This window comes from Gopherus evgoodei, chromosome 11, assembly GCF_007399415.2.
Source record: "Gopherus evgoodei ecotype Sinaloan lineage chromosome 11, rGopEvg1_v1.p, whole genome shotgun sequence".
Classification (NCBI taxonomy): domain Eukaryota; kingdom Metazoa; phylum Chordata; order Testudines; family Testudinidae; genus Gopherus; species Gopherus evgoodei.
The window spans coordinates 60,349,655-60,370,725 of record NC_044332.1 but is presented as its reverse complement, the minus strand read 5'-3'; the positions used below and the strand labels follow the sequence as shown (position 1 = coordinate 60,370,725).

General features: G+C 38.6%; 1 protein-coding gene across 1 annotated transcript in view; it reads right to left on the bottom strand.

The window, feature by feature from the left end:
* The window catches only part of VWDE (von Willebrand factor D and EGF domains), a 254,494-nt gene that overhangs the window by 52,538 nt on the left and 180,885 nt on the right, over positions 1 to 21,071 (bottom strand). Inside the window, 3 exon segments of the mRNA XM_030579370.1 lie at positions 10,228 to 10,392; positions 12,263 to 12,415; positions 15,060 to 15,197. Of these exon segments, the coding sequence (XP_030435230.1) occupies positions 10,228 to 10,392; positions 12,263 to 12,415; positions 15,060 to 15,197 (456 nt within the window).

Sequence of the window (21,071 nt, the reverse complement as noted above, 5' to 3'; positions counted from 1 at the left end):
TTCCTCCTTTTCCACTGACTTTTCACCACTCCTTTTTAAAGAACCTTTGGGTTTTTGTAGCTTTCCCTCCATCTATATTTCTTCATTAATTTGCCAAAGGAATTATTTTGACCAGAACTGGTCCAAACATTTTGACTAAAGGTTTTTTCCATCAAATCCCAGGGTTTTAAAGAAATGACCTGGAGGCTCAGTCGCTCACCTAGGTTGACCTAGGTCGGGAGACCTAGGTTCAAGTTCCTACCCGGCCTGACCCACAAAATGTGGGCTATCTGCTAAGCTATAGCCTTAATCTCTCCCTCTGGTCCTCTGAGTAGTTAATTCTTCATCTCCAACAGTGTGGACTGACTGTAGGCTTTGGCACTTACCTGAGATGTGGGAGACCCAGGTTCAAGTTCCTGCTCTGAATTAGGATGAGCAAAGACTCAAATGTGGGCTTCCCAGACTCCAGGACCATATGCCTAACTCCTGGCTGTTCTAGAGTGAGGGTCTCGCATAGACTTCTTTCCCCTCCCCACAAAAAATGTCGAAAGAATTCATTTTCAATCCACATTGGAATGAAAACAGATTTTGAAACCTCAATATTTTTGGTGAAAAGGAATAGTCATTTTCTGGTCAGCCCTAATTTTGAGAGCAATGTGCTGCCTCCTCCCCTCCGGGATGATTGCTCAGCAGAGTCTGGTACAGCAAGGCTGCTCAGCAAATGTACTAATGCTATTTCTAGAACTTATATCCAAAGAAAATTGGGCTGGAGGCTAAAAACTTAATCGTTGCAAAGTGAGTAATGCTGAAATCTTGTGCTCTTTTATAAGAGAAAGGTTATGTTACGAGGAGACAATCTATTTACTCACATTATATTAATGGCCCTATTTATCTCCCATAATGCACAGTTCAGTGTATTTATAGGATTTTCAATGGGAGTCTTTGACATTTTAATCCATTTATTGATGCACTTAAATAAAATGAGATCTAAGAATTTGAGAGCTTAAGTCATTTAAGGCAAACATGTCAATGAAGATACTGAATGAAGGTTGGAGAAAATTTTTTGCAACTATTTGATATGAGAGGGAATGGAATTTAATTCTCACTAATCCCTTTAACACTCGAGGAGTCTCAAAACAATACCTTAGAAATAGTCACTTTATTTCTAACCACTTCGTTATGAAAAAGACAATATAGAGCAAAAGTATGCAACAGAAAGCACAATTCTGGGACTCAGGGAACATAGTAATGCAGACAAAGTAAGGGCTAGATGCTGCCCTAATTTATACCCATTTCACACTATCAGAGGGGTAGCCGTGTTAGTCTGGATCTGTAAAAGCAGCAAAGAATCCTGTGGCACCTTATAGACTAACAGACGTTTTGGAGCATGAGCTTTTGTGGGTGAATACCCACTTCGTCGGATGCATGTGGTGGAAATTTCCAGGGGCAGGTATATATATGCAAGCAAGAAGCAAGCTAGAGATAACGCGGTTAGTTCAGTCAGGGAGGATGAGGCCCTGTTCTAGCAGTTGAGGTGTGAAAACCAAGGGAGTAGAAACTGGTTTTGTAGCTGGCGAGCCATTCACAGTCTTTGTTTAATCCTGAGCTGATGGTGTCAAATTTGCAGATGAACTGAAGCTCAGCAGTTTCTCTTTGAAGTCTGGTCTTGAAGTTTTTTTGCTGCAGTATGGCCACCTTAAGATCTGTTATTGTGTGGCCAGGGAGGCTGAAGTGTTCTCCTACAGGTTTTTGTATATTGCCATTCCTAATATCTGATTTGTGTCCATTTATCCTTTTCCATAGAGACTGTCCAGTTTGGCTGATGTACATAGCAGAGGGGCATTGCTGGCATATGATGGCGTATATTACATCGGTGGACGTGCAGGTGAATGAACTGGCGATGGTGTGGCTGATCTGGTTAGGTCCTGTGATGGTGTCGCATGCAACAAACCTCGATGCCAACTCTGCCCACATATCTACACCAGCGACACCATCACAGGACCTAACCAGATCAGCCACACCTCATCCTCCCTGATTGAACTAACCTCGTTTTCTCTAGCTTGCTTCATGCTTGCATATATATACCTGCCCCTGGAAATTTCCACTACATGCATCTGACGAAGTGGGTATTCACCCACGAAAGCTCATGCTCCAAAATGTCTGTTAGTCTATAAGGTGCCACAGGATTCTTCGCTGATTTCACACTAGTGTTGCTTCATTTACTTCCTGGAGTTACTCCCATTTATGCCTGCATAAGATAGAAGAGGGTAAGGCCCTATGAGTTAAACTCTGCTGAGGTAGACAAAATTATGAATGGAACAGGAAGAAAGATTTTGTACTAATTATTTATATAGTTATATTAATATAACTTTGCATCTGATCTATTTTCCTGTGCATCATACTTGTTGGAGTTTGATAGTTAACTCTTCAGAGCAACTGAACTTTTTTTTATGTAACTTTTTCCCTCTCCTCAAACAGCTCTACTGGTTTCCTTCCTGGTTTAGTTCAAGATCCAGTTTAAAGATGTATTCTTTGATTTCAAAACTCTCCTTGGATGTGCTCCAGCCACTCTTACAGAGGCCTTTTCTTTCTCTGCTCCTTTGTTATCAGCCTTCTCTAGATGTACCTTACTACTGTTGGGACAAGAGTCTTTTCTTCTGCAGTTCCTGGAACAGCTTGTCCTGTATCAGTCTGTTTCATCATCAATTCACCACGTTTCAAATCTCAGTGTATAATGTCTGTGTCCTGGCCTCTGCTATTATTATTTAGCTCTCTAATTGTATTACTTTAGCTACTATGTAAAGAACGTCAGGATAGAGTTTCCAAAAGAGACTGTATAAAAAAGCAAAATTCTATTTTGTATTCTGGAGTTAGCAATATATTCTACTTCTTCTTGATATCATGAGTGTCTGAAATATTAATAAAAATGGCACTCTTATCTGATGCCTCACGGGCCTTCAAACTCTTTCTCTTGGCTTAGACAGGTTGATATATATTCTTAGCGGCTTAGATCAACCCGGATCTTGTCTGCAGTGTCCCTGTCTATTTCAATACAGACTGCCTCAGAACTTTAATAGCAGGGTACAGAGGAAATTCATAATATTTCTTCAAAGGAAAAAGGGTTTAAATTTGAATATTTTACCGAAGTTCTCCTATCACTTAATTCAAGTAGTAAATGGCCTAAAATTACAATTACATTGTTTTGAGTGGTAAATACATAAAAATGAATTACTTTACATATGAAAGCCCAGAAATTATCTGAACTGTGTCTTGCTGAAGACTAATAATGATTGTCTTTTAATATCACATGAGCATGTCTAAATGCCCTCAGTGAGATCTTTCCTTTATATAGTTTCCCAAAATTTCACAATCTCTTTCAATTGAATAAGTCTGGACAACCATCTTTAAAAAAAGAACATTTTAGATAATCGCTTTTCTGAGTACATACTGAAACTTCTATGGAGTTTTTAGCTAGAATTAGTTGGTAACAGGTCAACCAAGTGATGCACAAGACATTTTTCCTTATGGACCGTGTTAGCATATTAACTCTTAGCAGCAGCTTACCAATTTGCTGTACCGAAAGAAATACTACAGATTCCGGATCCAAACCTGGTGCCAGACAGCCCTAAATTCCATTTGAGAAAGATATAAATAACTGATAACATTAGTGCTGAATTTGACGTTTGCCATATATCTAAATAGCCTCTTTTCCCAAATGCAAGGATTTTTCAAACAGGGACATGTAGCTATAATTCACTATTACATTAAACATACACTTTATTGTAAAAGCTACTCCTGCCTTTAGAAACCTACTGACAGCATCCCTGACATTGACATATTATATTCTGAGATCATCCTTTTCAGAAAGTGTTTATATTTTTCTGCTTGAAAGGGAAAAATAAGATGGGCAAGAAAGAGCATTTTCCAGGTACACTCCAAATAGCAGTTGTATTATATTTAATCCTTTCTCTTCTTAGGCTCTGGGATGATATCAAGGATTTTATTATTTTCAACACTGCAAGAATTTCCATGGTGAAACAAATTTGGGCCCCTTGGAGATTTGATACCAAAATGACAAGCACATGGGAGCCAAGTTAAATCTCTCTGGTTCTGTTTTTAGATAAATGTAAGTGGAGAGAAAAAATTGATCAGGCATAATGGGGAGTTTCTGCCTTTCCTTTGAAGCATTCTGTATTGGTCACTGCTGAAGGAAGGACCTCAAACTTAGTGAACCAATGGTTGGATTTGGTGTATCAAATCTTAGGTTTCTAAGACCATACAAATATACAGTAATTCAGTAAATATAACCTCTTAATCAGATGGTTACTCTTAAATAATCTAGATTCTAAGTGATTTGTCAGCAGTCACATTATAGACCAGTAGGTTCAGAGGATGTTTCTCAGTGAGAGCTTCTGAGAGTCTCCTACACCCTCACTTTATCCTAAATAATTTTAAAAAATCCCCAACACTCTAATAATTGAAATTCTCCTCATAATTTATATGTATAGATCTCCTTTCATCCACAAAGATCCAGTAGCATTTTGTAAGCTGAATACAGTAATCATATCACTATTAAAATGTAGTAAATCTGTCTACAGAAATGTACCGATTTATTCCAGATTCTGATGCATTTATCTGCATTGAATAGTATGCCACTCCCTGAGTAGATCCACTGAAGTGAATGGAACTACTCATGGGAATAACTGCTCACCAGTGCAAATGGGCATTCACAGCCTGGCCCTTAGTAACATTGGTTAAGCGTAGTGGGGCAAGCCCCTGTCCTAATGAAAAATGCCTTGTGATAACAACAACACACAGCAGACAGGACATTGATTTTTAGGGTTTCATTCTAAAAATCCCACCCACAATAAACTGCATGGAAGCCAATGTAAATCTTGGAAGTGAAGGCTTAATTTGCCCCTGCTAATGTACTGTGGTTCCAGAGAATCTAAGTATTTCACATTAAGCCCTACTCATCTTTATAATGTTTATAACTTCTTTCTCTTTCACAAATCCTGTGTTGCTCTTACTTCTTCTCTAATAGCAAAACTCCTGTTTGACTTCAACAGGGCCCAATATGAATTCTCTGTAATTTTAAGTGTCTTTAATAAAACTACAACTCTACTGTATTTAAGAAAACAGGAACTGCTCCCTTTAAAAAGCTTCATGATAATTACTACTATATGATAAAAGGGGCTTGAAAATGTAAAAAGGAAAATAATCTGGCTCTTAGTTCTGTCACTGTTAAAAAACTACAGGGCCTCTGCCCTCTATAGATTATTTGTTTGGAGACTGGGTTGTTATTATTACCTCTTAAAAGAATCATGATGACACTGTGATTGCTTAAGCAAAAAAATGGCACGGTCTTGGTAGGAAAGGAATGTAATCTATACTTGATGTTCTGATTGAATGTAAATATTATTCATGGCATATAACTTTGTCCTTTCCCTGGTGGTTTTATGACTTGGGCTTCATTGGTCTCCTATTGCTGAGTTACATCATTTGCAAAATATATCATCCAGACTGGAAGCACTTAAATGATAGAGTATACGGATAGGCAAAGCTGGAAATGATTTTTCTTTTAAATTATCTAAACATATTCTTCCCACTGTGTCTACTTTAGGGTGTTATATCTGGGTCATAGAATGTACTAGAGAAGCTTCCTTTGATACTCTTCTGGAACTAGCTGGTATTTTAGTGAGTATTACTAAGAAAGAGAAAAATGGAAACGCTATCAGATCTTTCCCTTTCCTAACAACTGAATAGAAGACGGGTTTTAGCTGCAAGTGGATACGCACTGATCCACACACTGATAGCACAGAGTTGCCACCCACCCCGGCTATTCCAGAATCATCTTGATACTGTTGGGGTTATCCTGCATCCCGCACTGAATGCTGTGTGAGTCCTTCAAAATAATTTCCATTAAATGCCATCCTAGCGTCATGTTTTTCATGCAATGTTACAATGCTTCTGTTACCATGTTGTCCCATTCCCTTATGATGTGTCAATGCAATCCAAAAGATTGCGGTGCATAAATTTGTCCTATGGGTTGAATTTTGCAAAATGGCAAACCCTAAGCATAACGTGCAAAGGGTCTAAAGGATGCTGCATGGCACACGCAGCTAGGGACTTCAGAATTCTAATCCTAGTTTTCTCACTCATTATGCTGTATGATTTTGAGCAGATCACTAAACCACAGGGACCCAATTTCCCCCAGTGTATAAGGGGAATAAGATGAAGGCTGCTGTGACTCTGACTGATTAAACCAGACTAAACAAACACCGGTGACATCTGACTAGCACTGTTATTGCAACATGCAGTACCAATAATGCAACCACTACCTCCCATTAGGACATGTCAGTTGTCCTATTTGTTCAAGAATGCCACTAATATGACCTGTGATACTGTATGTTTTCATTGACTATGTCCCCCTCTCCCAACCAAAGGAGTGATAGATATCTTATCCAAAGCAGAAAGCAGTGACTAGCAGCAGTGAAATCTGAATGGGATTAAATGCCTTAGGCATTTCTTTTCATCACACTGCCAGCAAAAAACAAAAGAAGGGCTATTGATACTACTACTCAGTAAAAATCCTAGATTTCCAATTTGTTTGTTTATTTTGGGGTAAATAGGGGCTTTTGTTTTTTGCCTAAAAACAGAAAACAGAGATTCCTTTTTTAAAAAAGCAATAAACTTTGCCAAGTCCAGGCATGACTGTATATAAATGATATAAATCAAGAATTACTCTCTTGAAATCTAGTAGGTGTAAACTACATATAAAATGAAAGGTGTAAACCCTTATAAAAATGGGCATGTGAGAGCAGATTTAGGCCTGTATTCAGCTCAGAAACTGATCTGTGGCATTGAAGAATTAACTGTAATTTGAGTATATCAGTAGATTAACTCTTACTACATATCAGTGGTCAGTAAATGGCACTTTGGTATTTATAAATCACAATGGAAAGACATGAATGTGTGTCTTCTCATCAGATACTGTTTTAAGACAATTTTCTGAACTAGCATCTTTTCACGTCAGCTAATGTACTAAGCCATTTTAGTAAAGATGGAAATTTTTGCAATTTCTGTATCAAAACATACTTATCCCTTAATCCTTAAATCATGACAATTGAATATAATACAAGTCAAAACCGTCCAGCAAAAGATGAAAATGGGAATTAGCAAAAAGAGCTTTAGATTAAAATTTCTGGCACTGGGAACAACTGGTACAAAATCTCAATACCTCCTCAAGCACTTTAGCTACTTGGAAAGGATATTGTATGTTTTGTTGAATAATGATAGCGCTAGTTACAAGGAAGAGAAATTGTTATTCAAACGGGGATTTCATAATAATCATAATCCGTAAAAAGAACAGGAGTACTTGTGGCACCCTAGAGATTAACAAATTTATTTCAGCATGAGCATTCGTGAGCTACAGCTCACTTCTTCGGATGCATAGGATGGAACACACAGACAGGAGACATTTATACATACAGAGAACATGAAAAGGTGGAAGTATGCATACCAACAAGAAGAGTCTAATCAATTGAGATGAGCTATCATCAGCAGGAGAAAAAAAACTTTTAAAGTGATAATTAAGATGACCCTCAATTGATCCTCATCTTAATTATCACTTCAAAAGTTTTTTTTCTCCTGCTGATGATAGCTCATCTCAATTGATTAGACTCTTCCTGTTGGTATGCATACTTCCACCTTCTCATTTCTCTGTATGTATAAATATCTCCTGTCAGTGTTTTCCATTCTATGCATCCGAAGAAGTGAGCTGTAGCTCACGAAAACTCATGCTGAAATAAATTTGTTAGTCTCTAGGGTGCCACAAGTACTCCTGTTCTTTTTGCGGATACAGACTAAAACAGCTGCTCCTCTGAAACCTGTCATAATCCATAAAGGTACATAAATGTAACTGAAAGCTTTCGTATCTTTTAAACATCAAGTACTGTACGGTACATCTGCTTAAACCACAGAGCATTTGCGCAAGAAAGTTAAGCTTCGCATTCCGGATATAAATTAAGACACAAATACAAACCAATTGTTTGAGGTCTGTTATCCTCAGCTGAGCTGCTGTAGCTATTTCCTTTTTTTCCTATATACTAAAGCAAACTGCTTTCTTTTTACCTTGAAATATACATGTTTGTAGAACTATTCAAGGGTGCTTGGGTTGAAAATAAAATCTAGATAAATGATACAACAAAAATACAAAGGAATGAAGTAGTGGTTCATGTGGTCTGCAAAGACAAACATATTTACCCTTATCCAACACACACGAGAGATACACACAACTCTGTGAAATCTCTGGAATTACGAACAAATGGTTAAGCACTTGGAGTTCTCACGGAATTCAACGGGAGTTGAGAGTAGCATGATCTTTGAAACATCAGGCCACTTTGACATAAGTGCCTACTTCAGGCACACACATTTGCAATGAAAAAGGCTAGAACTGTAGGTCAACGTTTTAAAAGAGATTCTGACCACTAAAATGGAAAGGAACAAGCAAATGGGCTCCTCTTCTGGAGCAGGAGGATGAGGAGAGAAGTAAAGAATCTCTCACAAATGGTTTACATAACACGGGCCAGTTTAAAGTTTGGACATATCCAAAGAATCATCTCGCAACCCCTTCTCCCTGTCCCCTCCAAAAATACGCAGGCTGATCCTATTTACTACAGAATCCTGAAGATTCTCTGACATAAAAATTGCTTTTAAAAGAAGCCTTTTAGTTTTAGAATTAATCTTCCTTGGAGCTGTGAATCACATGCACGAATCATAATAACCTATACATCCTCAATTAGTTTTCATTTTAGAAGACACACAACTTCTTCAATTAGTAGTTCTATAAGTACAATGCAAGAAGCATATCTGATTTACTCTATCAATATCTTGTACCAATATCAACACAATACCTAGACTGTATGTCCTATTCAATGGCATTTGAATGACCTTAAGGGCATAGACTCTGTATCTTAACATTTCATTAGCACAGCAAGGTGCAGCTCTGTAACAGTAAAGGATAGTTTATATGCTCAAGTATTTATTTTTTTGCTCATCTGCATTCAGAAGCTCACCAAGTTATAGAACAATTAATACCTGACTTTGTGACTCTGACAAACTTAGTAATATACCGCCATACTTACTTACTCATTGCTAGAAAGGAAAGATGGTTTTGTTCTTGTTACCTATAAATTTAGAAAACTGGCTAAAATCAATATGCAGTTTAAAGTGGTTGGATGACGCCTACGCTAATTGGCAAATTTGCTTCCTCCTTGACAATGTTCACTAAAATATCACACAAGGCATGTCCATTGATTTGTAACAGAAATGGTAATGGTTTCCCAGAATGAAGCTTGAAGGGCTTGAAAATCAGGAGAGTCCAATTTGAAGACTTAACACAATTTAAAAAAATCCTCAATGAAACATGAGTTCTTTAAACTCATTCTGGGCAGGAAGCAATACGAAAGGAAAAACTATCCTGACTGTTCTTAGAGATTAGAGAGGATTTTGTAAATTTCATTAAGATTAGAAAGCAAGAGCTGGTGATGGACGATTGGTGGGTTGAACTTCTTACGAGGTTGCATGCACTATTGTTTCCTCCTGTTTGAGGTTAAAGGTCCATCTTTGCTTCCATCACAGCAGAGAACCTCTTCAAATGACCCACCCTCTGAGATCAATTGAATTTCAGAACTCCCCAAGGAAGAAAACTGTTCAGCTTATGGAACACACAATTGAAAGGTTGTTTGGACATGTTAATTATCTTTTGTTTTCAGCTATTGATACAGTTGTTTTTATATGCCTCCTTGCTTATCACCTCCCTTACAGGTGACCTTAGCATATGCATGTCTTGTAACCGATGAAGCAGGAAGGAAGGTGCTATTGGCACAAATCATATGCTACTCTGATTGATAATAGCACTAATGTTATGCTTGTGGCACTGCATTAGAAATGAAGGTGGGGTGATTCTTCTTTACTATGGCACCCAGGAAGTCCTTCACCATAACATTGTTCCTGTCACAGACAGCCTGGTGAGTCTGGATTATCTCCACTTAGACAGACTCAAGTATTTCTGACTATGAGACTTTTCTAGATACTCTGCCAAGTATTGTTCAAAAGTTTTGATTGATTGAGCATTATATGTAAAAAAGAGATACAGTATATCATAGTATTACACTACCACAGCATGCATTTTCTCATAACCTTACACCCCCCAAAAAATTTAAAAACCCCAAAGATAAAAAGTACCTGCTCTAGGAGTTTGTGTACAGATTCATCCATTTCCAAGAAAACCTGATGGACACCGACCACAAATGTACCCAATATCAGGAGGTTTACGATCAACACATAAGACTCCAGGGAAGCATGGCCTATTGGCACAAGTAGTTATAGGTCGTACGGCAGCTCTGCCACCTAAAAAAGTATCCAAGAATTTGTCTTTATTAAATTAAATCTTTATAAAAATGAAACAATGACTATATAAGCCCACCCAAGGCTTTACATTACTTTTATTCTTTTAAAATACAATTAATATAGAATGTTCCCCAAAGCTTGTGCCAAATATAGGAATGTCCTGAAGGCATAATGTACCAGAACAGCTGTTTCTTATTAAAGCAAGATTTATTAGTCCTCTAATTATGTGTTTTAAAGTTTATTACTTAGAGTTGTTTGGCATTTATCATGAACAGAATAGAAATTGTAATTTTCAGCATAAGTGAAAGATTAACAGTCTGAGAAACTGCATTATTCAGATATCCCATATTTTAAAAATCATTGGAATCTATTTGGCAAACCTTGCCACACACGTACATTACCTTTAGAAATATATTGTAGAGTACATATGGTTCTGATCTAGAAATTGCCCAGGAAAGTCCAATGTTCTATGACACAAGACTCATTTAATTCATTTAATTTTGTACATAGTTAAATAATAGCAGAAGTTACCTGGTAATATGTAGTTATCTGGCCTAGAGCAGAGATAACAAAGGATGTATAAAGTCTGAGCAGTGGTTGTATTTCTTTCTAAACAGTCTTCTGTGGGGTCTAGATCATGACACTCAAATATTTTCAGTGTTAATTCTGCACATTGGTTGCAAAAGAGCGAGTATGAAGTAAACTGAAATATTTATGGATTTATGTGGTTTTAACGCAATGTGTAGACTTCCTTTGGATATTGGCTACCCCTGTACAATTGCACAAAAGAGTAAGAGGACACAAAAACCAGTTGTCCACATGAACCCATGAACAACAGCCAGTCCCAGTCCTTATCTTTCTGCTTCTTGAGTGCACTATAAATCCCAAAGACGTGTGGCCCAGACTGCAGGCTAATGCCAGCATAAGGGGAGTGAAGGATTCCCCCTGTTAAGGATGGAGCAGTGTGCACTGTAGTGTACACTTGCTGTTCCTGGTGGCATTATGTCTGCTGAAGGCACAAAGGTTTGGGGAGACGTATATTCCCCCTCTGATTACAGACTGTGGCAAAAAAATCCACAATAAATTCTTAATATATGCCTGGAGTCCATATTTCTTGCACAACTGAAGCTTCTGCTTAACTCCGGGGCCAGAAGAAGATGGCTAGCAGCCCGTGACTAGGGTAACTTCCTATTAGACATCAGTCCCTTTGTCTATTTTCTTATGCCAGCAAAAGTGGAATCCCTTACAGACAGGCATGAATAGAGATTTCAGTGCTAACCCATCTAGAGCTGGAGAAACTTGTTTGGATGAATAGTTTATTCACTGAAAAATACAGTTTTGAGTCAACGAAAACTATTCTCAAACTTGGGTTGAATGTGGTGAATGGTTTCCTCAGGAATTTTTTTTTTAAATCTAAGTGTTTTGATGTTTTTAAAATGAAATATTTTAACTTTACATATAGAAACAACATTTCATTGTGAAATTTAGCTAGATTTTTTTTTTTAAAGGAAAGGTAAAACACTGAGAGCTAAGTTAAATAAAAAAGGGTGAAAAATTTTTTTGGGCTGAACAAAATGTTTTGCTTGACCCAAAACAATTTTTATTTTTAGTGTGTTTTGGTTTGGCCACCAAATCGAAAGATACATCATGAATCTTATCCGCACTAATAGTTCCCATACCTATTGTCACATTTTCTAGTAATAATGCAAAATTTCTGTGTTCTCTGTTTTTTTGCATTTGGCTCTGTTCTATTATGATATGCTGGAAACAGTTATTTGTGATTATAAGGATGTAAAATTATGAATTCTTGGTACATATACTGCAAATCTGAAAATAAATGTCATGTCATAGCATAACATTACATACATACCATGTGTGTCACTACTGTTAGGACTCTTAATTGCAGGAGCTTTCTTCGCCTCTAAGGGTTGCATTGGCCATTCACTTTCTATCTTGTTGAATTCACCTTTGGCATTTTTATTATCAGTAATGAAATCTTCTGTAATGTCAGCAGTGGCCTCAGCTGTGATAGGAAAGCATGGAGGTCAGGGAAGCAAGGTGTTAGAGCTTAGCTGTGTTTGATAATAAAAAACCAACAGTAACAGCAAATCAACCCCACCCACCACCACACACACACATTTGTTTATCCTGGAAGCCAACCATAAAGCAAATGCATGCACAGCAAATGAGTCAGCTGCTGAAAGTCATCAAAAATTATAAGAAAATACATACGAAGCCCAAATTACCCAAACTTTGCTTAAATGAGAGACACACCCAATATGCATAGTGGTCTTCTATAGAGATATAGCTAGCAAGGGGTCCACAAGTCCCAGTGTGTAATGTGGCCTGGCTTCTCAGATCTAGATGCCACATTGAATGCCAGGACCTATAGTTTCTCTGGCCCACGCTTCTATATGAAAACGAGGACAGCTGCAAGCTATATTGTAGAAGTCTGTGGGCTGATTCAACAGCTGTGCAAGCTGGACACTCCTATACTCAGTGCACAGGAATGTAAAATGAAAGGTCTGATCATTGGGGTTATTTAAAAATATTAATTTCATGAACACGTTAGGGAAACTAACTGATTGAGTTAAGGACAGTAAAGTGCATCAGGATTCATGTTAGCTAGCTTGATCAGAGAAGTGTATGTGCGCATGTGTGCACATTCAGTCTATAGCTAGAAGTCTGGAAGAGCTATGTGAAGTTCTAGGCAGAGACTCTACAGTGAATCAGAGCAAGAGAGTAAATTTTCTTTATTCCAATAAAGCTCCTTGCTCCATGTTAGAAGAAAGTGACTGATTCTTTAAAATTGTCACATGATGGGAAGAACTAAATGAGAATGCAAATGAACACCTATCTTTTTGTTCCAAGAACATGTTTGTTTTTTAATGTAATCTCTTCCCCCTCACGCAGTTAATCACATTAACACCAAAAACGCAAAAAAGAAAAGCAGACACAGCGGCAGCATTGGAATTGCTCAAATTGGCCAAGTAATAGAGTATAGCCAACATTTGTATCTGAGAAAAGTGTAAATTTCATTGACGGAAGAGTCAATAAGCCTGACAATACAGCTCATTGATTTCAGCATTCCTCTATTATGGGCCAGTTTTTCACACACACAAATACCCAGCACCTTTCTTTCACAATTAACAAAAGAAAGAGTAGATGTCTTGGCAAGGCTGTCTCATACTGCTTGAAATTTTTGGAAACACTTACAAATGAGCTTCAATTGTTGATTTGTTTTCCTCCCAAAATATTTTTATTGAAGATAAGCAGTTGTGTTTGCATGTAATGGGGTTCACAGCGCACCCCTGCCTAACCAACCCCTTGGCCCTGCTCCTCAAAGACTCAGGGACACTCCAAGCTGGTGCAATGCCCATGCTCTTTATTTATGTCCGTTTCCCACCACCAGTTTCCACTATATACAGGCTATTTACAGTGGCTTGACCCAACGCAGGCCTGGCCAGCAACAAAGTAGCAAACTACTACCTCTCCGAGCCCCCCATCCCTCCTGGTCTCCACCCCTCCTTTCACTGACTTCCTCCCAGCCTTATAGCTCCTATCTAATGAGGTTGGCAGGTGCAGTCAGTGATTAGCAAATCTAGGCAATTTACCCAGCCCCAATCCATTTCCCCTGATTGGGGCTGGAGTGGCAGGAGCCGACTGAGGCTTCCCCAGCAGCGCCCTGCCACAATACACAACTGAAAAATGTAGAGAGACAGAGTAGATCAGATTCTTTGCACCTGAGAGGGTCCCTTTGCACCACTGGAGCTGCACAAAGCACAAAGGAGGCTGATGAGGATTTTCCACCATGGGAGAATCCTGAGTTTCTATAAAACTTCTCCTTGTCCTGGTTGTATGCCCAGCTGGGAACTGTGGCTTTCCAGTGCTTGGGGCGGCAGATAGTGGTGGAGCCCAGTGTACTCCACTGGTCCTCAGAGGACTTAATTGTCTCTAGAAGAATGTTCTAGCTGGTGCAAGGCTGCTTTAATGGGGGTTGGTGTCACTCTTGGCTGTTCCCAGGAATACAGGAAAGCATAAAGGTGACATAGAGCTGCCTTTGCCTTCCTCTGTACCCTTCTAGTTGTGCCAAGTATGAATTCAGCACAGCTGAAGAGCGCATCCAGTAACGCAAATACTCAGCAGACATACAGGTGAAATTTACACAAGTGCCTTCTCACCACTTAAGCTCCACACTACCCCTTATTATGGGAACAGAGCAAACTTTCATAGATGACTCCACAACCTATGTGCACCATGGAGGAGGCTCTGCTTTCATCCCAACCTGGCTTCAGTGGAGGAAACCGTTGTGGAGTAGGCTATAGGAGGAGGAAGGGATCCACACTTACTCAGATCCAGGGACCAAATACCATGGCAATAGGTAGGCAGATTACACAGACAGTACTTGGAAAATAATCATGGATATGCCGTAGGGCTGTGTATTAAAACAAAGATTTAAAACACCAGAAAAACAACACCCACTGCTAACAGAGCCCAATATGCGAATAGTCAATTGGTAATATAATAGTAGCTCCAATCTGTGTATTTAAAGGCCTGACCTTACTCTCACTAAAATGAGTGGCAAGATTCCCATTAACTTCAGTGGAAACAGAATTGGGCCCTAATTTTTTGTCTGTCTCTATAACAAAATCATGCTAAACACTTACATCTGCAAGATTTACCATCCCCCTCCATTCCACTGGGGCAAGTTCCACATATATAAGATCCAAAGGTGTTTATGCAAGACACTCCAGGAAAACAAAGATTCTCTTCACATTCGTTCACATCTTCCTGATAAGTAAGCCCTATGGCAAAAACAAAGGAGAGGTTAATAAGAAGGAAAGATCTGTGTTTATTCCTCAGCTGAAATGTTCATGTAGACTGAGGCTTACCTCTTGACTGTAAACTCATTACAGGGTACACCACTCATTTTACAGCCAAATTCCCCAGTCTCACTTAAACCTGCTGTTATCTCACTGTTTATTATTACTGTCAGTTTTTGGCATCAGAATTGTTGAACTTCAGACTGCTTGTGGAAAACTTTAGACATCTTAAGGAAATGAAGCTTCATTTGAAGCTTTTGTCTCTGCTTTTTTTTTTAATGTCATTTATTTAAGATCTTTGCCATGTATTTAAAAATCCATTGTTACCATTTGGACTTTAACATGTTGAGAGCTATGTTCAGATGTATCGTGCTGTTGTTTTCTATTTGAGCTACATTATAACAGCTTGTTGCTTGTCAACCTGATAGGGTTTGCTTGGAACAAATCTTACAAAATAACCAGATGGTTTTTGGAAATGTTCATGCTCTATTCTTAAAGTGTAATTTAAAGGGACACTCTCAAAGCAAATTTGGGACAGAGTTTAGGTGTTCTAAAAAAATAAAATACTGTAAAACTCAGACCAATAGAATGTGTGTCTTGCATTCCCTGCAGTCTGTATATCCCCAGACTTAACAGCACCAGACTAGTTCAGGAGAATCTAAAAAGAAAACTGACCATATTAGTTAAACAGACTATCTAATAAACAAAATAAGCCTGAGTAATCTGGGTTGAGAAAATTGCAAAAGGCAAACAACATAAATGAAAAGTTAAATCAGACTTTAAAAATTCATTTTACTTTAATAATAGCGTAAAGATTATATTATATTAATATCACTGGTAATGGCATTGGGCTTAAAATAGCACCCGACCATCTGAGGGGCATATGGACAAGGTAGCTAAGGTTCAGGTGGAGTATCCAGCAAGTTTGTAGCATTCCACGGCTCCAGGTGGAGGGGAAGCAGAAGTGGTATTACTGAAAGGAGTTTGGGACAGGGACTGTGTATTACTGTGTGTGTAGGGTCCCTAGAACAGTGGGGCCTCAATCCTGATTGGTGCCTCTGGGCTGGGCTACAATACAACTAATAGCCACAAATCTGGACAGATTATGTTGACCTCAGATGGCTCCGTCTATAGAGGTGGAGGCTGAAAGTCCTGCTATTTCTGTGCAAACCCTGCTCCTCCATCTCTGGAGGGAGAAAAAACAACAAAACTTTGAGAAGGGAAATATCAGTCTCCTTGTATTTACAGAGGACTGACCCACTGAGGGATGCAGGACCAAACTCTGAGCGTGATCCTATTAAATATACCATTTTGAGTTATAGGGCTATAATATCACTGAGGATTCTGGGAGTAGTATGTACTATAAGAGAAACTAGAGTTTGTTCCATTACTGGAGAAATAGTATAAAATTAGAAAAGACTTTTAAAAATAATTAAGGGACTCTTCATTTCATTTTATAGATGGATCCATGGTGGTTTTGTAATTAAGTTATTGCACTTGTGGTTGGATTCCAGATACCTGGATTTTATTCCCAGTCAGTGGATATTGAGGTTTTTTTGGTTTTGCCATCAGTAGAGTAAGGACAATATTGGTGTTGAAGGGAAATGAATTAATATTTGTGAAGTGCATTGAGATAGATAGAAGGCACTTTCCCCAGACTTTGCAAAAGCTCCTGCTCATGTCTAGTCCCATTCTCACTTCCACACTCACTGAAGGCTAGTGTACACTACCGCACTACATTGACAAAGCTGCACCAATGCAGCTGAACTATTGTAGTGCATCTGGTAAAGACATGCTATGCCAACGGGAGAGCACTTTCCCATTGGCATAATTACCCCATCTCAATGAGAGGTGGAAACTATATTGGCTGGAGAGCATCTCCTCCCTCTGACATAGCGCAATGTGGACACCACTTTAAGTCGACAGAACTTGCATCACTCAGGGGAGTGGCTTTTTCTCCTATGAGCAATGTAAGTTACATTGACTTAAGAGGTAGTGTAGACAAGCCCTGAGACTCTGATGCCATGCTCAGGAATGCAGAGATATAATTCACTTGGATCACAGCTACGTAACAATGCATCCTGTGTTTAGTAAGTTTCTTCTCTAGAAATGGCATTTGGGAAACTCTCAAAAGAGTTAACATTTTGCTTCTACTACCTGTTCACTATCATTTGTAAAGATTTGATGCTAAAATGGTGTTGTCACTTGAGCATGATAACATTGCCTTCCCATTAGATTATTGATGGTTTTCTGGGGAATTGAGACATAAACAAAACATCAAGGATGAGCTTACATTGTTGTCACAGAACTTGCCCTGAAGTAAAATCCTCTGCCTCCCGGAAGCTGGCTTTAAGCTTCTCTTGCTTATAATTTTTCACCTTCTATTAAAACATTGAGATGTATTCCTGTTTCACTCAATTATTTCTTTATTTTATTGTTGCTTTCTTTATTTATTTGGTTGGGGTTTTGTTTTAGTATTTTTAGGTCAGGAAAATATAGCAAAAATAATGTATATAAATGTGCAAGAAAAATTGTGATCAGTGAAACCTGGCTTGTCCTTCAACAGACAGGAATCATAACCCATGGCTTCATAATCATAACAACAACACGTTATTAAGTGTTGGATATTCTTCAATCTGCTGTTTATCCATTGTTCCAACGAAACATAAGTAGAAGCAAAATGTTCTTTAAATTATACTGAAAATATCACTTAAGGGTTTTTAAACAGTAAGCTGGTTACGTAGACAAGCTGGTTCACATGGAATTATAGGTCTTTATTCTCATATACTAATATAACATTAATGGGCCTGACTCTCCACATGAATGAATGCAGCAGGATAAAACTGGTGTGACTCAGTGGAGAATCAGGCTCATTGACTTCACTAGAGTTACTCCTGATTAATGCCAGTGAAAATGAAATCAGAATCAGGCCCATAGAAATGAGAGCTGGAAAAGACTAATTAGTCAGGTAGTCCATCTCCCTGTGCCCAATGAAGAATACCTATACCATGTTTCTGAATGTTTTATCAAACCCAGTTTTAAAGGTCCCTACTAATGGGGTTTCTCCAACTCTCTTGCGAGACTATATTCTCAAGCTGAATAGAAGACTTCAATCAACTTCACTCTTAGGATATTTTTTGGATATTCATCTTACACTTTCCCTTTCTAAATTTCTTTTCCATACTCAGTCTTACATAACAGGTCTCTTTCAAGCTTTCTTATTATTATTTACTATCTGAATTTACCCTCCCCAAATACATTGGCTTGCATTTTTTCCAGGTCTCATTTAATTTATTTTCTGCCCATGTTTTAAAATTTCTCTAAGCCCTTTCTTGCTCCTCACTGCTGTTCATGTATCCTTCTACATTTTGGGTCATCAGTGAATTTCATTAACATGTCATTTACTCCATCTTCTTGAACATTAATGAAGATATTAGATGAGGCATGGCCTAATTCTGATCAATATATTGCTGACTTGCCTATTGGATTGTGGGATTCTCCCCCCCCTCATTATTAGCTCTGGCTCTTTTGCAATCCCATTTATTTTATTTAAGGAGTTGGCATATTGCTTCACCCTCCCCGTTCCCTACTTCAGAACTTGCAGTAAGAATGCCAGTTTCCAACTGAAACACTGGAGTTTGTACAATGTATGTAACTTGGTGAAGTGCTTTGACAGAGCTTTAATACCATGGATGGAAGGGTGTGGAGGGAGGCAGAAGGGGGTTCAGATGCTCCCTAGGATCCTATTTGCTAGTGCATACTTTGCTGAGGAAGAAGATCCTGGGTTATAGCATGAATATGTGTGTGCTTTCTTTGTATGCCAGCAAAGGGAATCCTAGGCTGCATCTTAGCTGCAAAAGTATCAGTTGTCATGTCTCAGTAAGAAATCTCTCTCTTCATTCCTGCTGCAACTTTACAGTTGTCAGCTGCTTGGAAGAACACAAGTAGGAGCAGTGAAGGAATTGCAGAAAGAGAGGTGCAGGGTACGAGCTGCAGGGATGCATGACTGTTCTTCTGTTTTCATAAGGGTTTAGTAAAATCTGCTGACTGGCTTTTGTTGAAAATGGGTATTCCTCCCTCTTAAACTGAAGTGAGGTTTTTAAATGAGCATACTGTGCATTTGGGCATTCTGACCCCACTTTTAGTCACCTTTCCAACAGTAGGGGAGTAGTTTTATAGTGTACAGCAGCCAATACTATTTAATTAGTATGGTTTTTATGTGTGAACTTGATTATTTCAGTTTTTGAAAGTGGAGTGTAACTTTCCGTACTGAACTTGTGAGTATCCACACTGACAGGTGGTTTAGTTCCAGGAGACACCAACTCAAGAACGCTAATGACCTTTAACCACAACTGATTTTAATCTGGCATGGTTTGACAGCAACTGAGAGGCATTACTCTTTGTGGCTGATTCAGCAGACATTGTGAAACACAGGGCTTCTGAGCGGGATTGTTCCAGAGCTTATAAATGGCTACCATATTAGTAGCATCAAGGGAGATGGATAGGAATAAGAATTTGAAGATTTGATGAGAACAAAGGTGAGGCGTATTGGAGGAAGTTTTCACTGCCACTGTTGTGTTGTAGTTATTCTGCCAATAAATAAGTGACTTCATTCAACAAGTTTTCTTATCTGGTGCAAACATTTAAATTCACTGAGAGCTGCAATCGCTGCGGATGCAGCAGGTAAACAAACAGGCCCGGCCCACCAGGGGCTTTCCCTGCACAAGCAGCGGAACAAGTTTGGGGATCACTGGTCTAGTTCCTAGTCTAATCTTGAAATTGGCTTGCACCCTATATTAACATTCTTGAAGAAAGTTCCTGCTTTCACAAAACAATAAGAACTTCTGTAAAGTGCATTCCCAACACAATGTGTATTGTACATTTTGTTTAATCTCTTTGTAAGGTTTATCATGTGCTTTTACACTCTAATTTTTCAACAACATATCAATATTTCCAGTTGGCCAGAGTAAGCAAATGACTTGAATCTATTTATGAGCAGCAGGAAATTATGTGGATGTAGCTGGCTGGTTTAGTTTTATCTTTCTTTAACTTGTACTTTAAAATGAAAATGACAGAGGTATATCATCTGAGATGAGTAATTTTAGCAATTTTGTAAATGTACTATTTTGTATTGTAAATACTCCCACAAGACTACTTTGTTTGTCAGCAAACATTCCATGGTTTATTTTAAGTATCCTCCCAAAGAGTATAGAATTATGTCCACGTCCAAAATTATTTTAACAGCAAAACCACTTAAAACAGAAAGAGAGATCACAGGATCATAAAGAGTCACAAGATCTGATTCTCAGCGGGTGTAGATCTGTATACTTTGTTGGCTTCAATGGAACTGTAACAATTTATACGAGGTGAAGATTTGCTTTATAACAGCTAGAGATGGAAATTCCTCCTGCATCTACCTGCTCACTTGTACAAGTGATTGAACTATTCACTGCAAATCAAAACCAAAGGCCTAAATCCTTTGTAGGCGATCCAGATATGTCTGCCCCTTAGCCTACACTATTTATTTGATGCTTATACTATTTCTTTCCAGGTTTCAGTCTTTTACTACATTCTTTCTTTCCTTTCATTGCATTTCCTGAAGCTTCCCATCTGTGTCTGTCCCTGCAGTGCATTCTCTCATTCCTTCCCTCATGTCCTTTCAATCTCATCCTGCTCCCTCACCCCACCCAATCTCTTGCTCCTGGTAAATGAAAGGTGAAATATGTCTTTCCCCTTTATGCCATCTGCATGAGAGTCATCCACAGCTGCAGTGCTTGTGTTTTCATGACTGTGGGTGTTTCTGCTGATTTATCACTCTCTGGAGCAGCAGATACCCAAAAAAGGTGACCACGAAGA